Below are 23,247 nucleotides of genomic sequence, written 5' to 3' on the forward strand. Positions count from 1 at the left end.
AGATGCATTTTATGTTTACATTTCAGACCTTAATCGTTTGTTCTAAATTATGTGTTTGTATGATAGTAACTAGTTTCCCCTTGTAAATGTGTGGTGAGTCCCAGTGCCTTAAACAGCTGAGAGTTTTGTAAAACTTGTGTCCTAAATGCAGGTTTTCATGCATATGAGAGTGTTTTAAAGGTGTATTATTAATCCATGGGGCACACAAATAAGAAAACAGGATGACAGCCAACACAGTCCCAAATATTCCAGGTTTATGTCAGATAAATATCTGGCTCTTTGGCTGGCTATTAAAGCTCCAGCTATTAACTTTGACTGTCTTCTGGTTGGTGCTAGACCAGTAATGTGCAGTTTATCAGCACTGGGTTGCAGGGTGTGTTTGCTGGGTTGATGACAGCAGTGCAGCTGAGCCAAAACATTCAGTATGTTGTAAAACCAAAACTATGAGCTAAATGTTGGATTAAAACCCATGAAGAGCTGCAGAGTAGTTCCCTGTGTATCACACTACACGTTTCATTAAATTCAATTTGTTTAATATTAAAAATGTGATTAAAGCTGGTGTAGGTGTAGGGCAGTATTGGTTTCTGTGTAGTTCTTCCACATTATGTTTTGATTAAAGAATCTGTCTACAATGTGTTCCCCTATAGTCTGAAACCAATTCCATATTCGTTTGCCTTAAGTTACTGAGTAACTGAGTGAAGGACATGCATCTGTAAGCATTAAATGAGAATAAGAATCCAGTGTCTGTCTCCAGGTTTTATTGTTCAATTGGGATTTTCTTTTTTTATTCTCCTGTCTCATGGGGTGAGATGACAATACAGTATCTTGCGATTATTTTTTTTTTGTAATAGCATGTTTTATGCATTTTCATTTTTTTCATTTGTATATATTTTAATACCCCAACAGCTTTTGTTCCCATGTGTGTTTTAAATTTGGTTTCTTGCTTGTGGTATGGAAAGCATTGTGTTGCATTTGTTTAGTATAGTCATTATGTTCTCGCATGTCTTTTTTCCTAGTGGCTATGAGTTTGACTACGACTACTACAGAGAAGACTTCTATGACAGGTAAGAGGAAGTACTTCACATACTTTCTACATTCTTCTCTCTTTTGCAGCTGTGGACTCTTGGCTCTGCTCTTCATAGAGGAGGAAGATGTTAAAGATGTTAACCTTTCAGACGCCTGGGGCAGAATGTGGTGCTTGAGCCTCAATTAGTTAAACCCATCTCAGCACGTGTTGTTTACAGCACGTCCTTTGCTTGCAGTTGCATTGCACAGAATGTAAACATGGAAACAAAGGAAAAAGCAGTTTTGACCTGGGGGGAAATGTGGAACACGTGTCTAACAAAGGTTAAACATGATTATTGTAAAACTAGCAAGTGTAGAAATGTTCATGATGAACAGATTTTTTTTTGTTGCATAAAATACAAGGAAAATACTGTAAGTGGTGCTCCGTAAAGAACCACTGCAGGTAAATCCTCAAATCAATGTGGCAGCATGAAAGAAAATAAAATAGACATAAGATAGAGCAATTAAAGACGAGTCACCAACAAGCCTGGTATTAATTATCTACATGGAAAAATGTTCAAACTGTTGTCAGGAGTGGAACTTAAACTCTTATAATTATGGTCAGAGTTCATGCAAATTCAGGAGTTCATGGGTGAATGTAATCTACAGCAGTAAAATAAAAACCCAGAAAATAAACTGGGTTTGCTTTTTCCAGAGATGACAGCCACTTCCCCATTGAGTTAGTTTATTCATTATTTATAGCAGAACCCCAACAATTGTTTGGATATACCGTATTAAGTTTAGAAATGCAGTGTTTCTGTAGGTGATATGATGTTAACTGAGCTCAGTGATTTGAAGATTAAGGTCTCTGGATGGTGATAATAAGAGGGCAAGGAGAACAGATTAGTTCTGTTTTTTTTTTTTTTTTTGTTAATTGTTTTTTTTATAAATGACTGGGCCCCTCCAACTGCAAAGAAATAATCAAAACAATAGTTGGATGGTTGTTTTGCCTAAGGCGATGGAGTTGCAAAAGTTTTCCTCGTTCTCTCCGCCTCTCGATAAATTCAATCTGTGGAGCAAATTCAATTCCGGTCAAATTCAATCCAATGACCTCTGCAGTCATGTCACAGTGTGGTAACTATTATTCCTCTGACAAGTCCAGGTGAAAGTTATCATCAGATCCATCACTGCATCTGCAGTCCTGGCATTCCACATACTTCAAGCAAATCCTTGCAAGTCGTACGTCTCAACTGATTTTCATGAGTTCAGGGCTTTGAAATTGAATGCACAGAAAAATAAACAAGCATCAATGGTAAAACCGAGGAGAGCAGAAAGTGGACATGGCCAGCTGAGATAAATCAGTCATAATACATCAGATGATCTCAGATGTCAAACTAGTGTCTGTCTCCGATCAAGCGATGGGATCTTCGCATTCAGCCTGAGAAAAAATAATAAAACAATCCAGGGTTATTCGATGTCATTATTTGCAGACGTTTTGAAACTCTTGAGGTTTCACAAAAGATGGTCATGCTTGTAAGAGAAGAACTCTTCCAAAGCCTCTTCTGACTCCTGTCAAAACACATCAAACTTTGTCTGTTTTCACATGGCGCAGTCTAAAACAGTAAAGAATGGTAATCATGGTTCCGCCTTGTGGGAGAGAGTTATTTGTTAATGCAGTTGTCTGTCTGTACATTCAGTATCAAATTCCATGTCATTGTTCTTTGCCTGTACTTACTCAGAACAGAGAAAGACAGGACAATTCTTGTTTGTGATGTGTGATGCACACTGAGTTGTTGATTGGCGCCAGTGAGACCACCAGCTCCATAAACTCACTATTCCCTTAGAAAGACAGCACAGCGTGGAGAGAGGACAGACACACCAACAGCTACAGTACAGTAGTAAGCTGCAGCGGTGCACGTTAGTGGGTACTCTCAGAGCACAGAAGCCGAAACCTCTGCCTGGTCCAAGGCAGAACATGAATATATAAGCTATTTTATTGGCAAAGACATACACTCCTATAGTTTGGTTGAAAATGTAGGTTTTAGACAAATAATACCAACCGAGTTAGCCAAGACCAATTCAACAGCATTTCTGTGTGAAATGTATCCGAGGCCTGTGTGAAACGAGCAGCTTTAACTGATGCCTGGATGTTGATGCAGCTGACTTGCATGTCACAGTTACTGTACTTTACATTTCTGCTTACTGGTAATTATGAAAAATGAAACGAAACCCATGTAAGTTATAAATACTATATGGCTGCTGACTGGAGTGAAAACGGTAATCTTTATTAATCACAGCTTGAGAGTCAATCAAATAGTTCACAAGAAACAGCAGCTATAAGTTTACCTTCCACCAGCTCACCCAGGATGTGCCCACATACTGGAACAACAGACTGCACTATTTTCAAGTTTGATGTCGGACAACTCGGGAAGAGTGAAGACATTAAAACTTTGAGAGCGGATGTTCCTGTCACTATTTAAACACTCAAGAGGCAGATGGTTCCTCTCAAAGTGGGAACACCTTATCTGTGTAAAACTGCACTTTCATCCTGCTGCTGACAAAGATGATGAGAAAGTTCCCGGAAGGCTCAAATTATAGGTAAAAATAATTCTTCATATGTGAATCCATGTATGATGAAAATAACTGCGGCAACAAGACTTCCAAGGAAATGAAAATGGATACTATGTTAGGAGTTTTAAAACTATTTTCAGGTACCAGGACCTTCAGACCCTCATACCACAGCTCTGGGCTTCACTGACAGGGAGATCAGAGACAACATGTATGGACTTATGGACTTGTCTCATCCTATCTCATCTCACCTCATCTCATATTACAGTGTTTAGCAAAGGCAGTAGCTCTATATACAAAGGTGAGGAGCAGTTTCATCTATTTCCACACTTTTATTCATTAATTCAGTTTCATTGACTTTTTTTAATTTCCTTCACTTTGTCTCACCTATGTCCAGCACATACATTACAATGTTCCCATGTCTATAACAGAATTCCCAGGTGCAGGTGTATCTGTAGTGCAAATGCAGCAGCTGTTGACACTGGTTTTCATGGCATAGTGTAAGAATAAAGTAACTAATAGTAGTGCTAGAGCAGCTGAACAAAATAATTAAAAAATAGGAAAAATAATTTTAAAAAAATAATCATTTATTGATTTCTTTACTCGTGGAATTTTTACATACAGTAGTTTGAAGTTGAACATTTTGTAGGCTGCCTTATGGTGTTTCTGTGGACTGAAGTGGACTAGGCAACATGTTAAGTGCTTTATTTTCTTCATAACAAAGGGGGTCTGGCTTATTTCAGTTGACAGTTCTTACAAGGAGAATGTTGGATGTTTTTCCCATCGTATTAATACGGATGAAGAACCTCCCCCGTAAAAGATGAAGGTGTTGGACCAGATGTTTTGTGACATCATGGAAGGGCACCAGTGAATACCTCTAGGGCCCTTGGAAAAGGAGCAATAAAGAAGTCCAGAGACTAGATCAAGATCAAGAGGTTTTATTGTCATACACACAATATAAACATAATAGTTACACCGTGCGATGAAATTCTTATTTGCGACTCTTTGCGGTGCTTTACATTGTTGGAGAGACCTGGACCATCCCCTCTCGGCTTCACTGGCTATAAACTATGTGTGCCGAACAACTGGTGCCAGTATCTATGTACTCTATAACAGATGTGAATTTCATTTTTCATGGACATTCAGGGAGCCCACAACAAATTAAGTTATTTTGTTAAACCAGGCAAGCCAGACCTGAAAGGTGAGTAACTTGCAGTACTGACAGTTTTTGTGGGTACAAGTACTCATTGGGTGCTGTTTTTGAAAAGTGTAGACATGATGTTTGGGGCATTTGGCTTTTGCTGCTAGAAACAAAAAGGTGCTGTCAGGCAAAGCTCTTTTTAATTGTCAAAACAAATGCACTTTATTTCATGTAAAGTTTTGTTTCATGCCAAACAGCAACCAAATTATAGGAATCACAGAGACCTAAACAAAAGCATTTAAGATTTCAAACAGCAGAAGGATTGTTGCTACATTGGTTCACTGATGTTTGCACCAAGAAGAAAAACACAGAAAAAAAAAGGCGTACAAGTGCATTCATGCTATGAAGCAACAGAGGTAGGACTTGTGTCCCTTTTTACCCAGTGTGTTGTTACAATTTTGGTGTTGTTGACCCAAAGTGCAAAGATGATGATGAAAAGCTTGGCAAGAACCACAGTTACTGACGTACACAAGAACTGAGAGTGGCTATCTAACCTCTGCTCGCTAACTGAAAACTGAAGACCAAAGACTGAAGGCCGAAGACTGAAGACCAAAGACTGAAGGCCGAAGACTGAAGACCAAAGACTGAAGACCAAAGACTGAAGGCCGAAGACTGAAGACCAAAGACTGAAGGCCGAAGACTGAAGACCAAAGACTGAAGGCCGAAGACTGAAGACCGAAGACTGAAGGCCGAAGACTGAAGGCCGAAGACTGAAGACTGATTAGACCCAGATGTGATGAACATGCCGTTTTAACGGCCTTCATTTTAGTGGTCTCAAATTTTGCACAAGATTTTGGAAACAGGCTGCAGGGATGTGACCCTGTTCAGCCAGAAGATGATGGCCAACACTCATGTTGAGTGATGTGATCTGGCTCAGCGTTTATCCCGAATGTATTGGACAGAGATGAGATCAGGGCTTTGTGCAGGCCAGTTACACTGGGAATAACATTCCTTTATCTTCATGTTGAAACAAGGAAGTGCCAAATAGAATTTTTTGCCACAAATCTAGAAGCACTCTGTTACCTAAAATATCACTTTAACATCCCCCCCCCCCACCATAACAAACAGATCTAGACCAAAAGAATGTCCATGTATTTGACAGTGACTATTAAACATGTTATTAGAAAATTTCCAAATGTGACCTTATCTAGGTTTATATTAATTGGTTTGTCTGCATTCCCCAAAATTAGGGGGACATGCTCAAATTAAAGCAGGGAATGAACAGTTTCACCCCACGTTTTATTGAAGGTTTGGTGTTTTGGAGTAAATTGTTGTGCCATTATCTTGACACTTAAGAAGTGCACAGAACTGTACATGTAAAAATATCTGTAGCTTTAGTAAATTACTTTTAATTCAATGCTCGATAAGTTCATTTTTAGATGTTCCCAGTCTTGGTCATGGTGGTATCAAGCTGCAGGAAGCTGCGTCACTCAGCTTCTCCTGGAGGAGCCTAAGAGGATCTGAGGACCGTTGTATTGTTTAAGCACTTCAGTACATTGGAAAACCTCCATCTGGAAGAATTTGTGGGGCATCTCAATTATCTGTCTGACCTACCATAGGCGTGCTGGAGTGGCGCTGCTACTCACCACTCCTTCCAGATGTCTTTTCTTTCCTTCGCTCAGGGTCGAATCTGTCACTGTGTGAAAGACACAAACTATCACAGAATGGGCCTGTGGCCAGCAAGCTATTTCCTTAATCTATTTCTATCCATCCATCTTTCTAAATCAGCACCTATAAGAGGAATCCTGCTTTCTTGTTTTTTTCCTCCTCTTTTTATTTAACTTTTGTCAACCCATCGGCATGTTTCTTTGAGTTTTGTTACATCCTGTTTTTTTACAACGTTGATAAAAACCAGCCTGAAACCATCTGTGCAGAAAGTGATCTTTATTGATCTCCTGCTGATGGAATAAAGTTGTCATATTGCAACCTATGATTTACCATTGTTTCTTTTTTTTATCCCTTCGTGGATGAATGCTAAGGTAGGAGAAGAAAGCACCTTGCCATCTGTACTAATGATCTGTGGTGGCAATCACAATTACTGTTTAATGACCTTCTGGAACAATCAGAGCTGATCAAGCTTCTCATTAAACTCTGGGGATGTAAATCTGGAGATTTTGGACCTTGTTTGGACTAGTTATTGAAAACAGATTTTAAAAAGTTGCTGCCTGTCCCAAAAGGATAAACACAGGTGGATCTTATTTGATAGAGCTTATTTGATAGAGCTTGATGCAGTAAAACAAAGGGGGGTTGAATTAAATCACTGTTTCCACACAGGTTCCCCACAGCCTCATCCACTTTCATGACCTGAGTTAAATTCCCAACTCATGACATGTTTTCTACTACTAGTGACTGAAGTTTAGATTTTAGCAACTATGTGTATGTGGTTCAGAGATTTTTTTTTTTTCATGCCTGGCACTGATGTGCAGCAGTTCCTCAAACCTCCAACAAAACAGTGTGATGCGATTATACTTTGAAATATTCATTGTCGCCAGTGTAAGATCCAACCCAACCACATCCCTATAAAACTTTCCCTCATCCCTGAATGTAAAGTACAAGCAGGTGTGCATGTCAGCTTGCTATTCAGCCGCAGTGCTAAGTATGGTCTAGCAATCACTTTTTTGCTGTTATCATGTGCAGAGTTACAAGGTTCCACCCTGGATAGATGTGTTTTCCCAATTTATGGCACACCTACTGAGCATTAGAGAGTCTCTGCGAGTCTGATTAAAATGTTTGACTTTACTACTCCTAGCACCAAATCAGGATCATTTACCCATCTCCTGTTGATAACATAACCTCGGCATCTAAATGCAGCCTGATCTTAATTCTGGCTTTGAACTTAGTAGGAATTCAATTCAAATTTGTATCCTCTACTTGGATATTTGTGTTGTTTAGTAGTCACCGTACCTACTCTGTTAATCTGACTACAAAACTTTGATTACAGCAAAAACAGTGTATAGTAAATTCAGTTTTCTCTACAGTGCAGTGCTTTAAAGCAAGTCTAGCAGAAATTTGCATCTGTGACTAATATTGTTACTTTAAATGTTAATAAAAAAATGTGCTGCATTTTGGCCACAAAGTGATACGATGTGTACGTGAGACTAAATACAGCATAAATACAGCAGGGGAAACTGAGTGTCTGTTCTCCTGAGTACCTAATCCTGCAGATTCTGTTTGATCCAGATAACATTCATCTTCAAACATTTGAAACTACAGCACCAATCAAGTGCCAGAGCTATTGTTTTAATATCTATCTTCATATGTGAGCAGCAGTGATGTCTAACAAGCCGACATCTTATTTGACATCAAAAAAGTAGAAGAGTTTTTTTGTTTTTTTGTTTCCATTGAGCTGCTTCCTGGTCATTGCTTAGATCCAGATGAAAATATTTTCCCCAACGTGGAGAAACATGCAGGACGATGATGCCTGAGCTGTGCCCTAAACACAAGACAAGTTGACTCTGTGGCACATTCACTCAAATTAAATGGACATAACAAATGACACGACACACTAAAGCCAATGAGCTTCAAGTGGGATGTTGAAAGCCACACAGGATGCGCCAAATGGAAACAGGAGCTACTTGCAGCTGGAAAAAATTAAAGTAAGATGTTGGATGATTGTATACAAAACAAAATAATAAATCATTAGAAAAAAACATTTGAAGTCTCTATTTATGAAGTTCCAAAAATGCCAATGGAAATGTCTCTTTCATTGATGTCTGTGTTGCACACTTTGTACAATTCTGAGCAAAACAACATGATGTACATTGATTTATTTAACAATAGCTTAGTTACCGGAGATAAAATGTTTTTTTGTCATTTCTCTCTAGCCAGTCAGAAAGTTTGATCTGATGTTTCAACTTTGCATGTGTAGTATTTATTATCTTTCGGAGAATGGATATATTTTTTTACCAAATATGTTTTATGGGAAAACTGTTGCCAAGAGTTGTGTTTTATGGCAGAGTATACACAGTATTTGCTCCAAAATGTGGGAAAAATAGTAGTAGCCTATACAATGTGATCTCTATTTTTGACTTGTGACTTGGTGAGTATTTTATAATTTATGTTACTTTTTGCCTGTTTTTTCTCAAACCACCTCTCTCCCCTCGCCTTAATTCTCAACTCCTGCCTTTCTTTTTTTACTGCCTTCTTCTCTTCCTTCCCATCGTCTGACTTTCTCTCCCAACTGTTTCCCTGTTTTTTAAACCTCTCCTCTCTTTCCTGTCTTCCCCTTCAACCTGCCCTCCTCTCATTTTTTTTTTTTTTTTCAGGTTGTTTGAGTACCGTGGCAGAGTGTCTCCAGTCCCTCGGGTGGTGCCTGTCAAACGCCCTCGGGTGGCAGTGCCTCTGGTACGACGGGTCAAGTCCTTGCCAGTCAAACTGCTGGCCCGTAATGCCGCCGTGCTCCCCACCAGCAACGGCAACAAACAGAAATGTGAGTCTCACTTTGTCACTTGTATTCTCTGTACATTTGAGTCACATTTCAATCATCTTTTTTAAAGCTAACCATTTAACAGATTTGGTTGAAGGGCCTTTATTCATGTCCACCAACAGAATTAAACTTCTGTTCTTCTGTTTCTGTCATGTTTCTTCTCTTTTTTTCTCCAACTCTGACTCTAAAAGCCTTTTCATCAGTCTTCAGCTCTCGTGTTTTACATGTCAGTGGAAGGTTCAAGCATCAGGGTGATGTTGTCACTTTATTTTTGCATTCTGCTCATTAAACATTCATTTCACACCTTGTTCAGGTTGTAGATGTGAGGTGAGACGTCGACACACTGTCAGCTCCTGTCACATTTGACTTTAACCTACACTTTACTTTCCAAACAGCAGGTTTTCATATATTTCTGCTATTTAATTCAGGTTCATTCTGTGCAGAGCTCACAAAGCAGTTTATGTGTCACTGATTCAAATGTATTTCTATGTACTCATGGACCTAATGTTTCAAATGAAAAGCAATAGGACTTTTTCTTCACCACTCACTTTTTGTAATAAAGAGCTGACAGTTTGTACTCTCTCCTTAATACTTTAGTGTCCAACCACAAGCCAGAATGAATATTTGCGGTTAGAGAGACGATTCCTAAACCACAGATCCTGCTGTCAAGATTATGACATTTGTCTAAAACCACAGCATCTCTTTTTGGTATAGATGTGTTTTTTCACCTGATTTTAACCAGCACCAGTCTCTGTATTGCTTCCACTCACTGAAGCAGTTTAAGAAAGGCTGAATTTTACAGACAAAAACACGGCTGTGCCATGTGCTCTCCTTTGTCTTCCATCGTTGCCAATTACCCTGATGGCAACCTGGAAATAGAAGTCTACAGGAAATCCACACACAGACCAATACCAGGACCTTTCACCACAGAGGGAGAAACATCTTCACCTCTATGGAGGCCAAGAGAAAGGAGGACCTACATCTTAATGACAGCCCTTAAAAAACTGGATACCCAAGTGTTTAAAACCCCCCTGTGTTATGACTGCTAAAACCATAAATGACTGATGACTGAAATATAGTGTCCATATAAATGAACTGTCTTAGGAGGAAAATGTAATGAAAATGAACAATCAGGTAGCTAACCTGGAGACTATAATTATCACTGTTTGCTCTTTAATAGCAGCAGATGCTGCTGAGTACTGCAAAGCACTGGATTTGTGTATTGAAGATTTGTCTGAATTTGAAACCAGAAAGGGAGACGTTGTAGTCCACCTGAGGCCTCTTTTTAACATAAGACATCAAAGATTTTCACCCACTGTGTACGTTATATACTTTATATCGACTAAAATTTTTCAGATTTTGTTATCTTCTTGAATTTAATTTTACCCTGTTGTAAATATGCCATCCAGTTATCTGGTGTGTGTGTTTTCGTGAGTGCAAATGTCCAACTGCCTAGCAAGAGACAGATGCTGCTCAGCTGGTTTAGTTTGGACTCAGATGGTTTTCTGCATTGAGACATTTCTGTTGACAAATAGAGACATGCAGAAGAAACAAGAGTGAGAGAACAGCACAACAACACAGCATTTCCTGGCCCAGCCCAACCTCCTTCTAGTGTGAACTGTGTCTCATTTCACTGTCACCTAGCCCTAACCTTTGTGCCATAACTGCCACGGTCACTAGAGGTTACCCAGCAATAACACGTCACTACTGGTTGTAATAGTAATAGTAATAAAAGCAAGGAGCATGAATGAGACGAGAAGGGGGTGAGAAAAGGTGACGGAGAAGTAAGGAGATCAGAAGCAGGCAGGTAGAGAAAAAGAACAGACACAGGGAATATGTGAACATAAAGATTCACAGAGTAACGCTGAACTGCAAGATGAAGGGAGAGGGAAAGGAATGAGTGAAAGTGTGGTGAATGTGTACGGAACAACAACCTCATGCAGAAATATATGTGGCAGTAATAGTGAGATCATTATGAGTTAACTGTAGAAAACAAAACCAACAATCAGATGTAATGCACTTGTTTTCTGCTGCCACTAATGTAGTCATCATTCTTTAAAACCTCCCTTGTTTCTCCGACACCCACTGCTGTTTTTAGTTTTTTAAACCAGACATTTGTTCTGTTTGTGTTGTCGGTTTATTGTACAATGAGCAACAACAATGAAATCCAGTGATTTCAATGTAAAAAATGATGAAATAATGTGAAAACCTGGATCGAAAATTCAGTAGATTTCTTCTTCAACATCTTAAACACAAGTTACCGAGACACATACGCTGAATCATATTTATCAAAATTAAGTATAAATTTCAAATAAATTTAGCAACTACATTTAAAAAAAAAGACCAAGTCTAACATTTGCAGTGCAAGACAGGTAATCCATCATCGTGATCCACAGCAGGGTATCTCACTAAGTGCTCTCCAGACTATTGTGAAATCTGGTAAGAAAAAGAAAAAACATACGTTTCCAAACCCTGATTCCTGATGTTCTTGGAAATTCCCTCCGATGTTGCAGTTTTCAGTTTGGATGTAATAAATATCAAAATGTCATCAGCAGATTTCCATGTAGCTAAGCAGAAGCTGTGGAGGTTCTGGGTTCAAACGCCAGTCAACCCAGAGTCTTTCTGAGTTGGAGTCTGTATGTTCCCCCTGTGTCTGCGTGGGTTTTCTCCTCCCACAGTCCAAACACATGCAGGTCAGGATTAGGGTCTGAACCCAGGTGGACCCGGGGCCTTTCTGTGTGGAGTCTGCATGTTGTCCCTGTGTCTGTGTGGGTTTTCTCCTCCCACAGTCCAAACACATGCAGGTTAGGTTGGTTGGTGACTGACTTGCCTGTAGGTGTGAATGTGAGTGTTTCTGTCTCTAGGTGTCAGCCCTGTGATAGACTCATGATCTGTCCAGGGTGGACCCAGCCTCTCGCCTAATTTTGATAGGAATAAACTGTAGCGATGATAAATGGATGACCAGAGTTTGGGAAGAGTCACTCCGTGAACCTTTCCTGTCTGTATTTAAAAGTATAGGCTGCCTCAGTTGTAGTTCAGAACATGTAAATTCTAAAAGTCTGAATTTCTCTCTGCAGCCCGTGCACTCTAACATATTTCTGTCTCTGCCTCTGTCTCCACCAGCGGTGAAAAGCACAGAGCTTCAGGCGATCAAGTCAGAGCTGACTCAGATTAAAGCCAACATCGAAGCTTTGCTGGGCAGACTGGAGGAGATCACAGAAGACACACACATCACATCCACAGGTGACTCTCTCTCTCTCTCTGTCTCTCTCTCTCCCTCTCCTTCTCTCTCTCACTCGCTGTCTCTCACACACACTCACATAATTACATCTTAATGGCAATAATTGGACCAAGCTGGACCCGTTGTAAACAGTGAAAAACACATGCAGATTCAACTGTTTGATGATGCGTGCCAAAAATACTTTACCTCTTTCATGATTTGGTTATTTACTAAAATCAACTAATTTCCCATGAAAACACATAAAACACACACATAAAAGAAAAAAAAAGCCTAAAGAACCATCCACATGTATAGATGGGTCTGAAACAGTGCCATTCAGTAATACTGAAAGAAAAATGTTAAAGCTTTTTCAACAGTGCAAGATCAATAAGTTGCCTATGTTTTTTGTTAGTGTGCAACAAAGATATGTTTATTATGCTATGCTAAACAAAAAGGCATGAAACAGAATGAAGAAGCAACTCTGAACACTAATTTAGGTTCTCTCCTGCTGAGCAGGAGGCTCGTTGTGTTGACTGCAACGCAGCACTTAATAGAGGTATTTTTATTATATTTTGATGATGGTGCAGGTCTTGTTAGGAGATATGAGTTATAAACGGTCAAAATGAAATCCATGAGAAAACTCATCTATTGATGCAGTTGATGGGTTTAGAAACAGTGGGCTTTACGTTTGATATAAAGTATTTAACCTATATTAAAAAAAATATGTATCAATATGTGACATTAAGTCATATTTTATTTAGTGTTTAGTGTGACAAATGACTCATTTTCCCCAGGGAGCTCAGTCTGTACGTCACACATGAACTTCAGACTCCCCAGAACAAAAATGAAGCAAACGCCAGGATTAGCCACACAGAAGGAGTGTTCCTCAAATAAGTTGTGTTGCTGTTAATACTCATACGTTATGCATAATAAGTCAAGACATGGTGTAGACAGTGTTCTGTGGTAATGTATATTGTGATGTAACTATTGGTCATCGATCTCTTTCGGTTGTTAGTCACAGATCACATTAGTATCACATTAGTGACAGCTGATGATTAATATGATGAATATTTTCCAATTAATCTGTTATGTATCTGACCATTGGTTTCCAATACGTTTTAGTGACAGATTTATAAATTTAACATTCTCACAAACAGAGCAGGAGAGTTTGGGGCACTGATCTTCCTGTGATCCTGATCAAAGCTCATAAAGTGCACCTTTTCATCACCAGCTGTCATTCGTCAGACTGAAATGAACAGTTTTCAGCGAGTTGGTTCGAAGTTGGAACATTTATCAGTGATGGGTTTAACATGCAGAAATGTTTCTGGACAAAGCCTAATCAGCCCAACAGTGATATTGCCGTGATCACTGATCACTATACATTTTCTATAGAGTTTATACCACTAGTTGGGCCCTTCTGCTGTGAATGGAAACATCTGTATTTGTTATGCACAAATTCATTCAGCATTTTCCATTTATTTGTCACTCATGCATCACCAATGAAAAGTTTGCCACAAATGTTCAGGCCCTGTGGAATAAATGCTTTTTCAGATCAAAAAGCAAAAACTCATCAGTCCACTCTGGGTCCAGATGCCAGTGAGAAACCTAAGGAAAGGTCATACTTCAGAGGCAGGGAGAGGAAAATAGAAAAATGAGCATCTGTTTCCATTTGCTGCCACTGTAACTTGCTATTAACAATAACTCTTCCTATTAATTAAACAAAACCAAAGAACATCTCATACATACACATTCCAGGATTTTATTTAATTTTTGACCTAAACTGTTATCATTTAATTGGGAATGTATAATTTTACGGAGAAATACAGCTTCGAGGTTTTCAGAGGCGCAGTTGGATGTGAAGATAAACTCTTCTTACTTCCCAATCTGGAAGCCACATGTGCTCTTCAGATTCCTTGAGAAAAAATAGAATTGTCACATCAAGAGAAATGAAATATGTTTTGTCTCAGTGATGTTACTTCCTGTACTGTCGTCGACACATGTGGCTTATTTGATGTCCCAATTCAACAAAAATGTCACAGAGGCCACATCGGATTCAATTCCTGATGAAATATCAACTAAAAAATAGCTGCCATTGGGGAAAAAACTATGGAAAATATATTATTTTGTTCTTTTATTATGTATCTGTACATAATAACACAAGTAAACAGTGAAGTTTGTCAATCTTGCCTGACATTGATCCCAAGTGAAGCTGCTGTTTTTCATTGACAAGAGAAACCAGAAAGAGAAACTCAAATTTTCTGTGAAAAAATATAAATTTCACAAACTAGTTAATGAACTTCAAATGTTTGTATTTTATTTGACATTAATTGTCACCAGCTGAGGAACCAGGACATACAATGAAGTTCTGGCACTGATGCTTAAAACACTTCAAATCTGAAATGAGAAATGTATAAAAGTCTCTGACATATGATATAGACGTCTAACAATACAAACGACTTACAATACAATAATACAAAATTGCATACAAGCAGCAGTACGTAAATCTGCATATAATTTGTCTCTGAGATGTTCAATTATGGTCATGGTCTTTTAAAGCAGGTGATGCTCCTTGAACTGTGATAAAACAGGAGAGTAATAAAAACTAGCCAGGGCTTTGGTACCTGAAACCTCTGCTGCTTTTTAATAGCCAGTAGAGGACTTTTATATGCATGTAAATATGCACGTATCCACATATACTGCAGTTGTTTTGCACATCAACAACTACAGGATGTGTTTATTTGTTTGACTACGTGGTTTTCCAGTCCCATTTCTAGGAATGGATATCTGCAGTCAGGTACAAATACACATATGACATATAAAATCATATTAAAACAGACAATTACATTTACAAAACACACACACAGTCATGTCTCACTATAGTTGCGAGGATGCTCATAGACATAATGCATAATACATCTTCAATCTTCAAAAACCATTTGAAGATTGCAAATACCAGCCAAAATGTCCTCACAAGAATGGTATCAGAGGATAACGTGTCCACACAGCCATAGAAAGACACACACACACACACACACACACACACACATGCAGAAACACTGTTTAAGCAAAACTGAAAATTGAAATCACACAAGTCAAATTTTACTTGACAAGCATGCAGTTGGAGACAATCAGCACTCCTACATCTGTGTCATTTAGTTGTCCTATATTAAGTATGATTATGGTAAAAAAAACGCAGAATAACATCACGCCGAAGGCTCCAGAGGAAGGCCAAGAACTATTTCTCCCATCTGCTTTCAGGCTGTTTTCAAACCGCTGCCATGAACAGAAGGCTTCAAATTTCTGGACTTGTATGGTCTGACAGTGTGATAGTAGACCTAAGGGCTGTGGCTCCGTAGAGCAGGTTATGATTAATTCCTACTGAAGCACCACCAGAGTGTGTTGTCATCGGTGTTGTCTACAGTCTGTGCTGTAGAAACTGGAGAAACAAAAAAACAAAAACTTTACTAAACTTTGCTCTGACCTCAGTGTAGGTCAACATGAGGTCAGGGAAAAATATGAAGAAAACAAAACAGATACATTTACAGATACCAGTGTTGCTCAAACACAATGATCCTGTGCTGACCAGCAACGTCTCTTCCATCTGGACGTTAAATATCCTGATATTAATTTAATTACAGCCTCATAACATGAATTAACTGTAACTGGCAAGAACAGCTGGCTCTGAACTGGTGTGTGCACCGGGACCCCGGGAGCTTCATAAACACAAACCTCAGATTTAAGGACATTTTTTTTCTTTTTCTTTCCTGAACTTTTTAAAACCCCATTGCACAAGTAGTGCTGCTTCCAATATGGAAAAATTGCCAAACCATTGTCATTACACCAAAGAAGGAACTATTTCATGCTGATTTGTTGGCTTTCATTAACAATTATATTCAGGACTGGAAAGCACTAGAGGAGCTAAAGTGGTCTGGTGCCGTGCATCCTGTGCATTAACAAACTCTCCTGATGACTGAATCCATTTTTCTAATTATCTGTGTTTATTGGTTGTGCCTAATGAGGTTGCTTCATAATGAGAAGATGTATTTTTATCTTAGTGTGAGCTCACCCAGGTGATCCCAGTGTATACAAGGTTGTTTGCAATTTTGGACACTTGGACCAGACAGTCCACAGCATCCTAATAAAGGCAATTGTAGAGTGTTACATTTTAAAGGTTCATATTTTTTTACTAGTCTTAATACAATGGTCATGTGGTCTGATGCACATTGAAAGTGTTTTTGCTTGCCGTTGATATTCTCCTCTCCATTCTGGCCTTTAAAGGTCCCCTGCTAACAGGGGGAGGGGTCAAAAATCTGCAGGCCTCAATCTGTGCAAAATTCTCTAATCATCAGCTTCAGCAGTGTCTGTGGATTTAGTGAAAATGCTTTAGAAAAAAAAAAAAATATTGTTAGTATGACCAGGAGGACCAAATAAGAAACTGTTCATACATGGATGGACTAGAAGACCATTGGCCCCTGGGCACAGACCACCTCTCCCACACTGCCTTTTCTTTCCCTTTCTCAACATATAATCGGTCTTTTTGTGTTTTTTGGTCCTTTTGCATATTTCTGTAGTTTCTTTGTGTTTGTGTTGTTGGTTTCTTTTTCTTTGTAGTAATTTTCTATCTATTTACTCATTTTGTGGCTTTTGAAGTCATTTAGGTAGTTATTTGTATGACCGCCCCACACAAAAGTCCCTTCGTGCTTTTTTTGGTTTATGAGTCTCCTGATCCCTTGGGCCCCTGGGCCTGTGTGTGGTGGGCTCATTCAGTAACCCATCCATGTGTTTATATGGACACCTGAAGATTGTTGTATAACAGGCTCATGGTCATCCAGTCCCACTTACCTGTTTCTGCTTCGCGAGTTGTTAACACACATTTCCACATTGCTGTATGTTTGGGGATTTTACCTCTGTGTGTTGGTGCAGAGTTGAGGAAAGCGGAGGAGTGTAAAAGCGAGGAGGCTTGGCAGGAAGGAGAGGAGTCGAGCTCGGAGCTGGACGAGGAGGAGGAGCAAAGACAGAACAGCGACGCCGAAGAGGAGGAGGAAGAAGATGAGGAAGAGGAGGGAGAGCACACGCAGGACAACGCCAATGACCACATGGTGTGTTTTTACACCTGCGTGTGTGTGAGAGTGAGGTTTGGTGAAACTGGGTGTGGGTTTTATAACAAACACATATTGTTTTATTTTTCAAGCTGCGTGGCAACAAAAAATGCGATTCTTGAACAGAACTCAGATACAAAACATTCTCTAAGAACAGCCTCCCAAATGTAAAGATTTGTTCTTTCGTCTTGTTCTTTCGTCTTGACAATGCAAATCTCTAGTAGTTATATAAGAGTTATTGCTACGATCAGGGTTAGACACAAACAAATCTGTCTCCAAATGAAGCTTTTCTCAGACTGGCCTGTTTGCTTTTTAATGTTTTTATTAAAAACTTACATTTTCATTATCCACTATAAAGGTATTATTTTCATTTTATTTCTGTGACATCATTGGACAAGCATTTCTTAATGAGTTCAGCTGTTTGAAATGTAGATGGACTGCTCCACCTGCTGCAGTCACGATCTTTATGACGTGTTTTTCTTGCTTGTAAAACCCTAATTACTAATTATTTATTAGTCTTCCAATGAAGCAAAGTTGGAACACAAAAAGTACCAATTAAGAACCTCCAACCCCCAAAACCAATTTAGTAAAACACAGTCTCCAGATATGACTTGGCAGTGCTGGAACATGCTTCACTAATCCGTACTCATACTGTTTGACACTGATGCAGGAGTGACAGTGAAATAAACCAGTGATTCAGCTGCAGGAAGAGCAGAACCAAAAACATATGGACATTAGCCAATATCTTACTGATCCATCAGACAATAAAGGCAAAGTCTCCAGTTGTTTTCTGTAAGAAAACAAACAAACAAACAAAAAAACCACCTGGAGTCTGCAGGTACCAGCCCAATCCGCACACGACTCACACACTGACTTGCTTTTGCCTTTTGTAATCATAAATTGAATATCTTAAATATGATCATAATAGAGGTCACAGCACACATCAATATCTTTTTAAGATAAGATCAGAAAACCTTTATTTGTCCCACAATGGGGAAATTGCGTACAGCAGATTTGTGTAGAACTGTAAAGAACATATACAAAATATATACAAAAACAAACAAGATAAAGCAGAACAAAAGTTAGAAAGCGTGAAAAGCTGGAGGAGCTGTTGCAACCAGCGCCGGAAGTTTATTTTATTTTATTTTATTTTATTTATTTTTATTTTTTAGTGTATTTTGACTTGTTGGTCAAAACAGTCACCTGAAAAATAACACCTCAGGCTTTACGCCACAGTATTTTGTCCAGCCTTTTTTACTTTGACAGGCACATTATTTGTGCATGCTGGGCTGAGATCAGATTGATTATTTTGACATTATTAATTAAAAGAAAGTAATTAATATTCATAAACCTCTTTTAGCCTAGCTCCTTCTTGTGTGCGTGTGTGTGTGTGTGTGTGTGTGTGTGTGTTTGAGTTGTAAAATTACCACCATGAAGCAGTCTGTCATGGCACTGTGTCGATTGTGTTTGATCCCGTGTTTCACCCCGACAGAGAGGTAGCTGATCTGTGGTGCCGTGAGCCAATAGCAACACTGGATGTCAGTCAGGGGAAACCTGAAACATTCGTGTCACATGTGTTAGTGTTTAAAATGTGATGCAGGTTAGCGAGGTTAGTCAGCGACAGTCACGAGTACTGATGGCCAAACAGATAACTTTTAATATTTATTACTGGTATTGAGTACAGTTCCTCCTCATTAACAGATTATGATAAAATCCTGTTGCAAAGCTTAAGTGATCTTAATAATCAGGTGTTCTTTGGACGTGACTCCTCTTGTTATTGGTGTTTACTAAGTGTTGTGCTGGCAGTATGTGGGGAGCACTGTTTAACCCAGTGCTGATACTAATACGTTATTTTCCTCTACTAGTGATTCACAGGGAGGAAAACAAATAGCGTCCTTTATCTTCTGACTTATTATCGTCAATAGGTGTGAGTATGTTGTTCACAGCAGTTCAGAAAGTCTCAGTCTAATTCTCCCTGTGGAACTTCACTTAATGTAATGCTTTTTTAAACGTTAGTGCTCAAATGGTGACAATATGTTTCCATCAACATCCTCATGTATGTGACGCTCCACTGAATTTGTTGCTTGTTGTACCTGCAGTTTTCTGATGAGCTCAGCCCTCAAGACCCACGGTAGTTTACTTCAGATGGCAGCTAAACTTTGACGGAAATGATACAAAAATTTCAAGGGGTTTCTTGGTATAAATCTGCATGAAACTATTTAAATGTCCAGTTTCATTTTCTGTGCTATAATATTATATCAGCTGAGGCAAATGTCACTGGATTCTTGGATACGTATTTGTGCATGTTCTGACTCTGCTCTGTCTTTCTGTTGTGTTCTTTTAGGAAAACAATCACCTTTCACCAGAGATGGACTCCATTCATCTGTGAGAGGTGAGCGTTTCGTCATGGGCGGGTTGCATCTCAGTACAGGAAGAAGATTTACTGATGCTTGAGTCTCAAAGACACAGTTACAATACCAGCTTGTCTTCCCTCGCTCACTACGTCACAGTTACACATAGCTTTGCCGAGAAGTGTGAAAGAAGACACTTCTCAAAACATGTGCCCCCACAGAAAAGCTTGAGTTGTAAAAGCATTTGCCTCTTGGTAAATTTGTCTAACAGTCTCTCTCAACCACATGCATTAAGGGATTGTGAAGCGCCGCTATCACTCCCTCCAGGAACTAGATAGATAGATAGATAGATAGATAGATCGATAGATCGATCGATCGACAGACAGACAGACAGACAGACAGACAGACAGACAGACAGACAGACAGACAGACAGACAGACAGACAGACAGACAGATAGATAGACAGACAGACAGACAGACAGACAGACAGATAGACAGACAGATAGATAGATAGATAGATAGATAGACAGACAGACAGACAGACAGACAGACAGACAGATAGAGAGATAGACAGACAGACAGACAGATAGATAGATAGAGAGATAGATAGATACTTTATTCATCTCCATTGGAGAAATTCAGATTGTCCTGTAGATCTTAACTAATAACTTTAACAGAGATTCCACTATAAAATATAAAATAAAATATGAAATATAATTAACGATAAAGGCACTAAAATCAATAACATATATATCATAAATAACATATAAATTACTAATAATAAGGGATCAATTACTATCAACAATTACATAACAATTACTACTACTACTAATAATAATAATAATGAATTACTAATAATTACTATTAAACAAATATTACAAAAATACAATACAATATGAACAATACAAAAATACACGACACAGTAGATGTTACTGATGGATTTAATCTTTACTTCTTGCACTTGTTGCACGTCACGGTCAAATCCACCGTCAAACTATGCAAATGAACAAAATACACATAAGCACACATTCTTTTGCCATAAACAGACTGTAAACTGAATGTACACATACACAATGGAAAGAAAGATGAGTAAACATACCTCGCTGGCTGCACATAACCAAGAATAAGTGCACTTGGCAAAGAAACCCAAAAATCTTACAAATAGCTGCTTCTTCACTGGCTGTGACTCAACTTCACTTGAGCACCTTTTTTCCCTTCAGCCTATTCACGCGTTTCACGTGGTTCTTAACAACAGCATAACAAAAAAAGGGTCCGTGTGCAACATAGCGCAGCGGAGAGTAATAATAGTTCCTACTGGTGATAATACAAACAATACACTCAACAGCAGAACAAAATAAAACAAACAATATACTTAAACGAAATTTCTCAAATAATGACATAAATAATGTCTATGGCAGCTAAAGCCGCACTGATGTTTAGTGCAGATTTATATCAAAGAGGTTTGAAATGATCTGGGCCAGCCAGATCATGTTGGCAATGAAAAAATATGCTGCCATTAATGGATTTTCTGTTCTGAGCATTGAACCTGATGGAATGCTCAAACAAAAGTCTTTGTAATGCTTTGAAGGGGCAGTAAGACATAAACGGCCTCAGCTTTTTCTAATTTGAACCCAACCTCAAGGATAAAGATATTACCAAACAAATGTTTCGTATCAGTCATATTCAGTTTTCTGAAGGTTAAATGAAGCAGCAGAGCAGACAGCAATAAGAAATAGGTGGAAGATTTGAGCAATGTGCAACTGTCTTTTCAAAGATGGGAGAAAATTTGCAGGCCGACGGTCAGACACTAGCCCACTCCCTAACCTCACATTTAATCATTTATATTTCTATGAATTTTTGGTCCCTACAGAAGGAATCCACATCCCCACAGTGTGACTGTAAACATATTTATGTCCCTACAGCATGAGCCATGCAGCTACACAGACACATATAACCATATAAACACATACCGTACATTCAGTACAGTGTATGCAATAGTAAATATCTAGTCAGTGATGGGAAAACATCTGCTTTGGTCTGGTTTTGATTGAGCTCAGATCCTCTGCATGTTACTGTTGAAATACTACTTGATTCCTACAGCCCATGTATGAGGTTCTCAATATGATGTCAGGTTTAGTGTCATACAAACATATTGTCATTTGGCGTATGAAAGGAGGAACAAAATGACAGCTTGTTGGACTTAAAGCATTTCAAATGTTACTACTTGGACTTTGAATATACTGGTTTGGGGTCTCTCTAAAACACGACTGAGAACAGTGTTTAAACACATACAATTGATCTAAATCCTCTGCTAATTAAAACACACAGTTTGCATCTTGTGTAATTTGGATAAATCATACTACAACCACAAATACAACTACAATACCAGAGGAAGATTTCACTATGGCTAAACAATAAAACAGTTAAAACAAATATGTATTTTATGTGATCTGTGTATAATTACCTTTCATCTAGGTGGGTGGCCCTTTAAATGTCATCAAAGTCTGCTGTCTAATATGAACTGCTAAGTAAGAAAAATTCTTTGAATCCTTGACTAATGCCATACTTCACTGATATCTGATATCTTATGATATCAAACATAGCTGACTGTTGTTCTTCAGGTGGAGGAAGGCTGTTCTATCTTTTACCATCTCAGAAATCCTTACATCTGGATCTAAGTCCAGACAAAGCAATGGATTCCCTGAAATCGGCAGGAAACCCGTGGTCTGGCATTTATGCAGTGCCTTGAACAGGAGCACAGATGTATATTTTTGTAATTGAATCTCCTGGCTTGTGTTTGATAATGGACACAGACATTGGTGAAAAGGGGGCCCTCAGTGTTTATGAGCCTGGATGTTATCAGAGGTTTTCTTCTATCTGATCATTTGAGGTAAACAAAGAGGCAAATTGCTTTTGCAAGAATTCGGTGTAATGGAAGAAAGTACACAGTACACCAAGTACTTCCAGAAATGTGGCTTTAAGTTACCTTCATAATGCCACTCAAAATTGTTTTGTATTGCAATCTGTAGGGAAAACCTCTATTCATTCGTGTTCTGTCTGAGAAGCCCTGCTGTAAAGGTTAAAACATCAGCTTTAGGCCTTCCCAACGTTTACTTACATATTTTTGTATATTTTATAAGACTTATTTATGAGCAGTATCCAAAAAGAGAAGCTATTGTTTCAGTTGACATGTTAATGTTTAGTCTTACAAACAAACTAGCCTGGGAGAGCATCAGTCTCATTGATGCAGCTGATGCAACTGTCTTTATGAGCTGCTGTCTCCTGACACCTCTGCATCTGAAAGCACCTCTGGCTTTATCCCCTGTACAGCAGCACTTCTCCTGTTTGTGATAAATATCAAGTGATCTCCCAGTTTT

At 38.8% G+C, this 23,247-nt stretch overlaps 1 protein-coding gene across 1 annotated transcript in view; it reads left to right on the forward strand.

The window, feature by feature from the left end:
- raly (RALY heterogeneous nuclear ribonucleoprotein) overlaps positions 1 to 23,247 on the forward strand; it is a 94,754-nt gene that overhangs the window by 66,616 nt on the left and 4,891 nt on the right. Inside the window, exons 4-8 of the mRNA XM_026307328.2 lie at positions 1,017 to 1,064; positions 9,040 to 9,203; positions 12,324 to 12,443; positions 17,344 to 17,519; positions 19,864 to 19,911. Of these exons, the coding sequence (XP_026163113.1) occupies positions 1,017 to 1,064; positions 9,040 to 9,203; positions 12,324 to 12,443; positions 17,344 to 17,519; positions 19,864 to 19,908 (553 nt within the window). The 3' untranslated portion in view covers positions 19,909 to 19,911. The remainder of the gene's footprint in view (positions 1 to 1,016; positions 1,065 to 9,039; positions 9,204 to 12,323; positions 12,444 to 17,343; positions 17,520 to 19,863; positions 19,912 to 23,247) is intronic.

The sequence above is a fragment of the Mastacembelus armatus genome, chromosome 5 (genome assembly GCF_900324485.2).
Source record: "Mastacembelus armatus chromosome 5, fMasArm1.2, whole genome shotgun sequence".
Lineage (NCBI taxonomy): Eukaryota > Metazoa > Chordata > Actinopteri > Synbranchiformes > Mastacembelidae > Mastacembelus > Mastacembelus armatus.